The sequence below is a fragment of the Somniosus microcephalus genome, chromosome 8 (genome assembly GCF_052327205.1).
Source record: "Somniosus microcephalus isolate GS21.2 chromosome 8, FLI_Smic_1.0, whole genome shotgun sequence".
NCBI classification, from domain to species: Eukaryota; Metazoa; Chordata; class Chondrichthyes; order Squaliformes; family Somniosidae; genus Somniosus; species Somniosus microcephalus.
Genome location: NC_140994.1, coordinates 266,840,669 through 266,853,004, shown reverse-complemented (window position 1 = coordinate 266,853,004; position 12,336 = coordinate 266,840,669). Strand labels below are relative to the sequence as shown.

The window sequence follows — 12,336 nt, the reverse complement described above, 5'->3', positions numbered from 1 at the left end:
TGAGGGAGCGCTGCACTGTCGGAGGGGCAGTACTGAGGGAGCGCAGTACTGAGGGAGCGCTGCACTGTCGGAGGGGCAGTACTGAGGGAGCGCTGCACTGTCGGCTTTCAGATGAGACATTAAACCGAGGCCCCATCTGCTATTCAGGAGGGCTAAAAAACCATGTGGTACTATTCGAAGATGAGCAGGGGAGTTCTTCCAGTGTTCTGGCCAACATTCAACCAAATAACAACAACTTGCATTTATATAGCATCTTTAATGTAGTAAAACATCCCAAGACATTTCACAGGAGTGTTATGAAACAAAATTTGACACCGAGGCACATATTGAGATATTAGGGTAGATAACCAAAAGCTTCAAGAAGGGCAGAGAGGATTAGGGAGGTTTTTAAAAAATATATATATTCGTTCTCGGGATCTGGGTCTCGCTGGCAAGGCCAGCATTTATTGCCCATCCCCAGTTGCCTTTGAGAAGGTGGTGGTGAGCCGCCTTCTTGAACCGCTGCAGTCCGTGTGGTGAAGGTACTCCCACAGCGCTGTTAGGGAGGGAGTTCCAGGATTTTGACCCAGCGACGATGAAGGATCGGCGATATATTTCCAAGTAAGGATGGTGTGTGACTTGGAGGGGAACTTGGAGGTGGTGGTGTTCCCATGCGCCTGCTGCCCTTTTCCTTCTAGGTGGAAGAGGTCGCGGGATTGGGAGGTGCTGCCGAAGAAACCTTGGCGAGTTGCTGCAGTGCATCTTGTAGATGGTACACACTGCAGCCACGGTGCGCCGGTGGTGGAGGGAGTGAATGTTTAAGGTGGTGGATGGGTTGCCAATCAAGCGGGCTGCTTTGTCCTGGATGGTGTCGAGCTTCTTGAGTGTTGTTGGAGCTGCACTCATCCAGGCAAGTGGAGAGTATTCCATCACACTCCTTACTTGTGCCTTGTAGATGGTGGAAAGGCTTTGGGGAGTCAGGAGGTGAGACACTTGCTGCAGAATACTTAGCCTCTGACCTGCTCTTGTAGCCACAGTATTTATGTGGCTGGTCCAGTTAAGTTTCTGGTCAATGGTGACCCCAGGATGTTGATGGTGGGGGATTCGGCGATGGTAATGCCGTTGAATGTCAAGGGGCAGTGGTTAGACTCTCGCTTGTTGGAAATAGTCATTGTCTGGCACTTGTGTGGTGCGACTGTTACCTGCCACTTATCAGCCCAAGCCTGAACGTCATCCAGGTCTTGTTGCTTCAGGCATGGACTGCTTCATTATCTGAGGAGTTGCGAATGGAACTGAACACTGCGCAATCATCAGCGAACATCCCCACTCCTGAACTTGTGATGGAGGGAAGGCCATTGATGAAGCAGCTGAAGATGGTTGGGCCTTGGACACTGCCCTGAGGAACTCCTGCAGCCATGTCCTGGGGCTGTGATGATTGTCCTCCAACAACTACAACCATCTTCCTTTGTGCTAGGTATAACTCCAGCCAGTGGAGAAATTTCCCCCTGATTCCCATTGTTGTTGTTGACTTTAGTTTTACTAGGACTCCTTGATGCCACACTCAGTCAAATGCTGCCTTGATGTCAAGGGCAGTCACTCTCACCTCACCTCTGGAAATCAGCTCTTTTCTCCATGTTTGGACCAAGGCTGTAATGAGGTCGGGAGCCGAGTGGTCTTGGTTGAACTCAAACTGGGCATCAGTGAGCAGGTTATTGGTGAGTAAGTGCAACTTAATAGCACTGTTGACGACGCCTTCCATCACTTTGCTGATGATTGAGCCTAGACTGATGGGACGGTAATTGGCCGGGTTGGATTTGCCCTGCTTTTTGTGGACAGGACATACCTGGGCAGTTTTCCACATTGTCGGATAGATGCCAGTGTTGTAGCTGTACTGGAACAGCTTGGCTAGAGGCGTGGCTAGTTATGGAGCACAAGTCTTCAGCACGATAGCCGGGATGTTGTCGGGGCCCATAGCCTTTGCGGTATCCAGTGCGCTCAGCCGTTTCTTGATATCACGTGGGGTGAATCGAATTGGCTGAAGACTGGCTTCTGTGATGGTGGGGACCTCTGGAGTAGGCCGATATGGATCATCCACTTGGCACTTCTGGCTGAAGATGGTTGCAAACGCTTCAGCCTTGTCTTTTGCACTCACGTGCTGGGCTCCACCATCATTGAGGGTGGGGATATTCATGGAACCTCCTCCTCCCGTTAGTTGTTTAACGGTCCACCACCATTCACGACTGGATGTGGCAGGATTGCAGAACCTTGATCTGACCCGTTGATTGTGGGATCGCTTAGCCCTGTCTATAGCATGCTGCTTCTGCTTTTTAGCATGCATGTAGTCCTGTGTTGCAGCTTCCCCAGGTTGGCACCTCATTTTTAGGTACGGCTGGTGCTGCTCCTGGCATGCTGTTCTACACTCGTTGAACCAGGGTTGGTCCCCTGGCTTGGTGGTAATGGTAGAGTGAGGGGTATGCCGGGCCATGAGGTTACAGATTGTGGTGGAATACAATTCTGCTGCTGCTGATGGCCCACAGCGCCTCATGGATACCCAGTTTGGAGCTGCTAGATCTGTTCGGAATCTATCCCATTTAGCACGGTGGTAGTGCCACACAACACGATGGAGGGTGTCCTCAGTGTGAAGACGGGATTTCGTCTCCACAATGACTGTGCGGTGATCGCTGCTACCAATGCTGTCATGGACAGATGCATTTGCGACAGGTAGATTGGTGAGGATGAGGTCAAGTAGGTTTCTCCCCTCGTGTTGGTTCTCTCACCACCTGCCGCAGTCCTAGTCTGGCAGTTATGTCGTTCAGGACTTGGCCAGCTCGGTCAGTAGTGGTGCTACTGAACCACTCTTGGTGATGGACATTGAAGTCCCCCACCCAGAGTACATTCTGTGCCCTTGCTACTCTCGGTGCTTTTTCCAAGTGGTTTTCAACATGGCGGAGTACTGATTCATCAGCTGAGGGAGGGCGGTAGGCGGTAATCAGCAGGTTTCCTTGCCCATGCGTGACCTGAAGCCATGAGACATCATGGGGTCTGGATTCAATGTTGAGGACTCCCAGGGCCTGTTTCCGTGCTGTACATTCTATTTAATTCTGATCCCAAGGCACAAGTGCCACCAACTAATCCAAGCTGACACTTGGCATTCATCTTGTAAGTCCTGTCCAGGTTTAAGTTCCTTTTCATAGAGGCGAAACATAGAAACATAGAAGATAGGAACAGGAGTAGGGCATTCGGCCCCTCGAGCCTGGTCCACCATTCAATGAGATCATGGCTGATCATCCAAATTCAGTACCCTGTCCTTGCTTTCTCCCCATATCCCTTGATCCCTTTAGCCTTAAGAAATATATCGTACTCCTTCTTGAATATATTTAATGAATTGGCCTCAACTGCCTTCTGTGGTAGAGAATTCCACAGGTTCACCACTCTCTGGGTGAAGAAATTCCTCCTCATCTCAGTCCTAAATGGCTTACCCCTTATCCTTAGACTGTGACCCCTGGTTCTGGACTCCCCCGCCATCGGGAACATCCTTCCTGCATCTAGTCTTTCTAGTCCTGTTAGAATTTTATAAGTTTCAATGAGATCCCCTCTCATTCTTCTAAACTCCAGCGAGTATAAGCCCAGTCGACCCAATCTCTCCTCATACGTCATTCCTGCCATCCCAGGTATCAGTCTGGTGAATCTTCGCTGCACTCCCTCCATGGCAAGAACATCCTTCCTCAGATAAGGAGACCAAAACTGCACACAATACTCAAGGTGTGGTCTCACCAAGGCCCTGTACAACTGCAGCAAGACATCCTTGTTACTGTACTCAAACCCTCTCGCTACGAAGGCCAACATACCATTTGCCTTCTTAACCGCCTGCTGCACCTGCATGCTTACCTTCAGCGACTGGTGCACAAGGACGCCCAGGTCTCGTTGCACTTCCCCCTTCTCCCAATCTATTGCCATTCAGATAATAACCTGCCTTACTGTTTTTGCCACCAAAGTGGATAACCTCGCATTTATCCACATTGGGCAGATGCATGGCAGATGCAGTATAATCACCCAATCTGTCCAAATCATACTGGAGTTTCTCTGCATCCTCCTCACAGCACACACGCCCACCCAGCTTTGTGTCGTCTGCAAACTTGGAGATATTACATCTCGTTCCCTTGTCTAGATCATTAATATATATTGTTAATAGCTGAGGTCCTAGCACCGATCCCTGTGGTACCCCACTAGTCACTGCCTGCTACTCGTAAAAAGGCCCGTTTATTCCAACTCTTTGCTTCCTGTCTGCCAACTAGTTCTCTATCCAAGTCAGTACCTTGTCCCCAATCCCATGTGCCTTAGCTTTACACACTAATCTCAGGTGAAGAACAGGTTTAACCCACGATGCCATTTTATTACCTGCAGCCAAGCCCCACACCAGGGTTGAGCGCATAATCCGAGCTCACACTCCAGTGTCGCACTGAAGGTATGTTGGGTTGGCACAGATGGCAAGGGGAGCTCCTCAAGGTCAGATGTTTGAGATTTTAGCTTCGCTGCAAGGTTTGAGCACATAAACTCGGCTGTTAATCTAATATTGGGAGAACTGCTGTCTTTCGGATGAGACGTTAAACTGATGCTCCAGCGGCCCGATCAGATGGGCGTGACCGATCCCACAGCACTATTCGAAGAAGAACAGGGAAGAGTTCTCCCGGTGTCCTGGACCACGATGCCTCCTCCAATCGCCACCACCAAGAATATATTAACTGCCCATTCATCTCGTAGGTGTAAGTGGGACAGTTTGAAAATGTGCACGCCAATATTTTTGTTATCAATTATGCCTCATGTTCGGTCTCTCTGCTATTTTTATTTTCCCAGGAGATGTGGTAGACATTTATCAACGGGAGTTTCTCGCACTTCGTGACCGGCTACATGCGGCTGAGCAAGAAAACCTCAAACGCTCTAAAGAACTGAACCTTGTCTTGGATGAGATAAAGCGAGCTATTGCTGAGAAACAAACGCTGAGGGACATCAACCGAACCTGGAGCAATCTGTCAGGTACCCGCCATCATACATAGAAGATAGGAGCAGGAGTAGGCCATTCAGCTCCTCGAGCCTGTTCCGCCATTTAATGCGATCATGGCTGATCATCCAAATTCAGTACCCTGTCCCTGCCTTCTCCCCATATCCCTTGATCCCCTTAGCCTTAAGAAATATATCCAACTCCTTCTTGAATATATTTAATGAATTGGCCTCTACTGCCTTCTGTGGTAGAGAATTCCACAGGTTCACCACTCTCTGGGTGAAGAAATTCCTCCTCATCTCAGTCCTAAATGGCTTACCCCTTATCCTTAGACTGTGACCCTTGGTTCTGGACTCCCCCGCCATCGGGAACATCCTTCCTGCATCTAGTCTGTCTAGTCCTGTTAGAAGTTTATAAGTTTCAATGAGATCCCCTCTCATTCTTCTAAATTCTAGCGAATATAAGCCTAATCGACCCAATCTCTCCTCATACGTCATTCCTGCCATCCCAGGTATCAGCCTGATGAATCTTTGCTGAATACAATGGGTCTACTCTAACAACAGCAACATGCATTTATATAGCGTCTTTAACGTAGTACAAAATACGCCCCAAGGTGCTTCATAGGAGCGATTATCATTTGACACGGAGCCACATAAGATATTAGGACAGGTGACTAAAAGCTTGGTCAACGAGGGTAGGCTTTAAGGAGCATCTTGAAGGGGGATAGAGAAGCGGAGAAATTTAGGGAGGGAATTCCAGAGCTTGTGGCCCAAGGCAGCTGAAGGCACGGCTGCCAATGGTGGAGCGATGGGAATCGGGGATGCGCAAGAGGCCAGAATTGGAGGAGCGCAGAGATCTCGGGAGGTTGTTGGGCTGGAGGAGGCTACAGAGATAGGAATGGGTGAGGCCAATGGATGGATTTGTAAACAAGAATTAGAATTTTAAAATTGAGGCGCTGCCGGACCGGGAACCAATGTAGGTCAGCGAGCACAGGGGGTGATGGGTGAACGGGACTTGGTGCGAGTTAGGACATGGGGCAGCCGAGTTTTAGATGAGCTGAAGTAACTCATGGGTTACCAGGCAGTAATTGGGTTTGAGGAGCTCTGGTAACTTCCCCTGCTTTAGGGATGTTAGCATTTTTTTTCTAACGTCCAATATTGCAACCTTGTCCCACGCAAAAGAAAAGTAACTTTACAGATCCTAATATTTAACACGCATGCACTTTGTTTGAAAAACAAAATCTGGGGTCAACCTTTATTAGAATAGAATCATAGAATAGTACAGCACAGAAGGAGGCCATTCGGCCCATCGAGTCTTTCGAAGAGCAATCCAGTCCGTCCCACTCCCCCCGCTCTTTCCCAATGTCACTGTAATTTTTTCTCCTTCAGGTATTTATCCAGTTCCTTTTTGAAGGCTGCGATTGAATCTTTATCAACCACCCTATCGGGCAGTGCATTCCAAATCCTAACCACTCGCTCTTTTGCCTCATGTCGCCTCTGGTTCTTTTGTCAATCACCTTAAATCTGGGCCCTCTGGATATCGGCCCTTCAGCCATTGGAAAATGTTTCTCTTTATTTACTCTATCTCAACCCTTCATGATTTTAAACACCTCTTTGCCTGAATGCCCCCTAAATCCTACCCTCTCCTATAATCTAAAGGCCAACAGTCAAGCACACCTTATCTTCCTTCCTACTCTTTTGAATCTTGGGGTGTCCTGCACGATGACCTCAGTGTCTCAGTTTTAACAAGTAATGGAATGATGTTTCATTTTCTGTTAGCACGCACGGATATTCAGTGAGGCAAAAGAGCCCAAAGCATTGTGTGTGCTTCTAGTTATGGTGTCACGTTCCAGTGACACAGTAATGCCTTTCATCATCGTTAAGAGTGTAAGAAATTGTTCCGAACAGCGAGAGCCTATTAGACTCAACGAGCCCAGCTCTTGCTCATCATGTTCACCGTTCTGGCAAGGCTTTTAATTGTGTCACAAACTTGTTTTATGCCGACTCTTTCAATGATCTTCCCTGTTAATTTATTCCATTCTATTACCCTCTGGGTGGAAATAGTTCCATTTGACTTCATTGAATCACCAGACTTGTTATCAAACAGCCGAAAAAAGTTTTGCCAAGTACGCTTTCTTGTTGCCAGTCGTCCTCAACAGTTAAAGGTAATCTCTAGAAAAGTTCTACAAAGAAAGCCTTTCTTTGATGGAAACTTATCCCGTTATGATCCCTGGGATGAGAGGGTCATCCTCCGAGAAGAGATTGAGTAGACTGGGCCGATACTCTCTGGAGTTTAGAAGAATGAGAGGTGATCTCTTTGAAACATATAAGATTCTGAGGGGGATTGACAGGGTAGATGCTGAGAGGTTGTTTCCCCCTGGCTGGAGAGTCTAGAACTAGGGGGCAGAGTCTCAGGATAAGGGGTCGGCCATTTAGGACTGAGATGTGGAGGAATTTCTTCACTCAGAGGGTGGTGAATCTTTGGAATTCTCTGCCCCAGAGGGCTGTGGAGGCTCAGTCATTGAGTATATTCAGGGCTGAGATCGATAGATTTTTGGACTCTCGGGGAATCGAGGGATATGGGGATCGGGCGGGAAAGTGGAGTTGAGGTAGAAGATCAGCCATGATCTTATTGAATGACGGCACAGGCTCGAGGGGCCGAATGGCCGACTCCTGCTCCTAATTCTTGTGTTCTTATGAAGCTCTGCCGATACTTAAAGTTAAAACTGCTGCTGGGGCGATGAGGGGGAAGTGAAAGAGTTAATTTTGAAATCAAAGGTGCATCGCCTCCCAGTCTGCACCTGCATTTCTGATTTGATTCCAGTAAAGGCTAAGTCACAACAGTTCAATGAGTAACTCAGCTGGCATTGGGAGACTGGCCCATGGTGCAAGGATGACCCAAAATACAATGGAAAAATATAATGAATATGTTCTCTGCAGTGGGGGAGGTTTAGCCAACTGTACACGTATTGACCCTGTAGGTCCAGAAAACCGCTGCCTTTTGATCCCTCCCACGGGTAGAAACCCTGGACCTATGGGAGTCTGTGGTTAGTTTAGGCCCTAATCTCTGGAATTCTATCCCTAAACCTCTCTGCCTCTCCTCCTTTTTAAAATGTTCCTTTAAAAAGTACTTCTTTAACCAAGCTTTTGGCCACCTGTCCTAATATCTCCTCCTTTGGCTCAGTGTCAGTTTTTGCCTGATTTACGCTTCTGTGATTGGCAAAAGAACCAGAGGCGACACGCGGAGAAACTTATTTACGCAACGAGTGGTTAGGATTTGGAATCACTGCCTGATGGGGCGGTGGAAACAGATGCAAGTTATTGTGGAACTTCTGTATAATAATCCGGCACAAATCCATTACAGCAAAACTGTTTCTAAGTTCGAAGTATGCCTACAGAAAGCAGTATCCCAGAATAGTACAGCACAGGAGGAGGCCATTCGGCCCATCGAGTGCGCCGGCTCTTTCGAAGAGCAATCCAGCCAGTCCCGCTCCCCCGCTCTTTCCCCATAGCCCTGCAATTTTTTTTGGTTCAAGTATTTATCCAATTCCCTTTTGAAGGCTTCTGTTGAATCTGTTTTCACCGCCCTATCAGGCAGTGCATTCCAAATCCTAACCACTCGTTGCATTAAAAAGTTTTTCCTCCTGTCGCCTCTGGTTCTTTTGCCAATCACCTTAAATCTGTGCCCTCTGATTCTCGACCCTTCAGCCATTGGAAACAGTTTCTCTTTATTTGCGCTGTCTAAACCCTTCAAATCTCCTCTCAACCGCCTCTGCTCTTAGGAGAGCAACCCCAGCTTCTCCAGTCTCTCCACGTAACTGTAATCCCTCATCCCTGAAACCATCCTGGTAAATCTCCTCTGCAGACTCTCCAAAGCCTTCACGTCCTTCCTAAAGTGCGGTGCCCAGAATTGGACACAATACACCAGCTGGGGCCGAACCAATGTTTTATAAAGGTTCGTCATAACGCCCTTGCTGTTGTACTCTCTGTCTCTATTTATAAAGCCCAGGATCCCGTATGCTTTTTTGAACAGCCTTCTCAACTTGTCCTGCCAGAGATTTGTGTACATACACCCCCAGGTCTCTCTGTTCCTGCTCCCCTTTAACATTGTACCAGTTAGTTTATATTGCCTCTCATTTTGCCTTCCAAAATGCATCACTTCACACTTCTCTGTGTTTAATACTATGTGCCATGTGTCTGCCCATTTTACCAGTCTGTCTATGAATTCAAATAACAACTTTCTAAAAGGGGATTTGAACTCGCAACCACTTTGCTACTGATACCAAAAGCTCTACGCCACTGCCGCGAACAGTGGAATCTTGTCTTGACAGACCAGCCCTGAGAGAAAACAAAAACACAAGTCCCAATACCTTCATTCTTCTGTTCAGCAGTTTGATGTTTGAGGATTTGATGCTTCAGTTTTTGATGTTTCTGTCTTTGATAGCTAGCTTCTGACGAGATTGGGTCTCATTCTGTTCTTGTTAAGTGAGACACTGTACAGTGCTGTTACTATTGAAAAGTTAAGACATTTTGCTTGCATTATTAAGAACATGAACAGGAGGAGACCATTCAGCCTCTCGAGCCTGCTCCGCCATTCAGTCGCATCACGGCTGATCTGTACCTCGACACCCATTTACACGCTGTAGCTCCATATCCCTCGACAAAAATCTACCAACCTTGGTCTAAAGGCGGAAGTCACACCCCCATCCACATCCATGGGGCTGTGGTGGAAAGGGTGGACAGCTTTAAGTTCCTCGGAGTCCACATCACGGAAGACCTCTCCTGGTCCCTCAATACCTCCTCTCTGGTGAAGAAGGCCCAACAGCGCCTATATTTCCTAAGGAGGCTGAAGGGATGTAACCTGTCACCCCTGATCCTCTCTAACTTTTACCGCTGCACAATAGAGAGCATCCTGACGAACTGTATCACAGTATGGTATGGCAGCTGTAGCTACTATGACCGGAAAGCCCTGCAGCGGGTAGTCAAAACTGCCCAACGCATTACCGGCACCCGGCTACCGACCATAGAGCACATATACCAGAAACGCTGTTTACGGAGGTCACGGACCATCATCAAAGACCCTACCCACCCCAGCCACAGTCTGTTCGCCCTCCTGCCATCTGGGAGACGCTACAGATGTATTCGCACCCGTACGACCAGATTTAGGAACAGCTTCTTTCCCGGGGCTGTCATCCTACTGAACTCCACAAATAAACTCTAAAGCCTGCACATCTGCCAATGCACTTTATTATGGTTATGTTTATGTTAATGTATTACAAGCCAAATGAATGTTGAATGTTTAAATGTCTTAATCTAAATGTACACTCTCGGGAGCCGCAAGCCTACATTTTGTTGTACTGCACTTGTGCACTAACAATGACAATAAAGTTGATTATGATTATTAAATCGCTAATTGACCCCCAACATCCACAGCTTTTTGCGGGAGGGGAGAGAATTCCAGTTTTCTTTGTGTGGGGGGGGGGGGGGGGGGAGGGAAAGTGCTTCCTGATTTTAACACTGTCCAGGATAAATTGAAGGTTTAATACAGCATGCTCTGGACATGTTTCTAAAATTAATACCGCATTTCAAATATTAAGTGCAACGGTTAATCGTGTAGGTCGAGAAATTCGTCTGGGGCGGAGGCGCGGAATGGGCGGTATCGGATCAGCCGCCCGTCATACGCTGCGCCGGGTGCTGAGTTCCATTGACTGCAATGGAACTGAATATCGGGCGCTGCGTATAATGGGCGGCCGAACCAATACCGCCCATTCCGCGCCTCCGCCCCAGACGAATTTCTCGACCGTATTTTGTTGATTGTGATTTGGTAAAAAATCAAATGTAGAAAAATCACCTTCATGACTACACTTCTTATTGTAAACAGGCTCGACAGTATGTGACAGTCAGTGTCTTCAAACAAGGGGGCAGAAACCTCTGGGGGAAATTAGTTTGAGGTTGATGTTGGATCGGTCTGATTTGTATGCAGTGCGTTTCAGTCGGTGCTCTTTAGAATGCTACTGGGCAGAGGACAATTTACTTTCTCCTTTTTAACTCAAATTTACTGTAATGGTTTTTAAATAACTGCATTTATTCTAGATGGTATTTTCATTTAATCTGGCTCATAAACTCAAATCTAATTGCGAACCATCTTGTTATACTTGACTGCCAATTTGGTCGCAGCTCAAGTATTTCAATCTTGCACTCAATGGGGTTCTGGTTGATGTGGGGCTTCAAATATGCTTTTTGTTTCCCTGAAATAAATGTGATTTAACATTTCAATATAGAATCATAGAATGATACAGCAGAGAAAGGGGCCATTCGGCCCATCGTGCCTGTGCCGGCATGGGGGTCAGTCCAGTGCCTTTATTGGATTTGTAAAAGAAGGAACTTGCATTTCTATAGCACCTTTCACGACCACAGGACGTCCCAAAGTGCTTTACAGCCAGTGTAGTCACTTGTAGGAATCGTGGCAGCCAATTTGCGCACAGCAAGCTCCCACCAAACAGCAGTGTGATAATACATAGAAACATAGAAGATAGGAGCAGGAGTAGGCCATTCGGCCCCTCGAGCCTGCTCCGCCATTCAATGCGATCATGGCTGATCATCCAAATTCAGTACCCTGTCCCTGCTTTCTTCCCATATCCCTTGATCCCTTTAGCCTTAAGAAATATATCCAACTCCTTCTTGAATATATTTAATGAATTGGCCTCTCAACAGCCTTCTGTGGTAGAGACTTCCACAGGTTCACCACTCTCTGGGTGAAGAAATTCCTCCTCCTCTCTGTCCTAAATGGCTTACCCCTTATCCTTAGACTGTGAGCAGATAATCTGGTTTTTGTGATGTTGATTGAGGGATAAATATTGGCCCAGGACAATGGGGACAACTCCCCTGCTCTTCTTCGAAATAGTGGCCGTGGGATCTTTTACGTCCACCAGAGAGGGCAGACGAGGCCTCGGTTTAACGTCGCATCTGAAAGACGGCCAAAATATTGTCACAAAGTGGAAGAGCATATCTCGTGTTCCTTATGGCCATTGAAGAAGTCTTCAGTGAAGACTGTTCTCAATAGTCATCGCAATGTAATGGGTGGAAGTGGAGAGTGGAAAATCTGGTTATTCCTTGTGTGATTTTAATAATAGGAATTTTGTCTTAGTAGGCCTATGTCGTTTTTAAATAGCCAGCTTACTAGGTGTAAGGTGTCAGCTGTGGCTCAGTTGGTAGTACACTTGACTCAGAAGGTTGTGGGTTCAAGTCCCACTTCCAAGAGACTTGAGCCCATAACTTGAGGAACTGAAAGAAATTAGTATTAGTAAAAAAAAAATAGTACTGGAGAAATTAATGGGACTGAAAATCAATAAATCCCCT

At 47.2% G+C, this 12,336-nt stretch overlaps 1 protein-coding gene across 1 annotated transcript in view; it reads left to right on the top strand.

The window, feature by feature from the left end:
• Nucleotides 1–12,336, top strand: part of mgat4b (alpha-1,3-mannosyl-glycoprotein 4-beta-N-acetylglucosaminyltransferase B) — a 373,057-nt gene that overhangs the window by 184,637 nt on the left and 176,084 nt on the right. Inside the window, exon 2 of the mRNA XM_085996041.1 lies at nt 4,834–5,013. Coding sequence (XP_085852167.1) covers nt 4,834–5,013 — 180 coding nt within the window. The remainder of the gene's footprint in view (nt 1–4,833; nt 5,014–12,336) is intronic.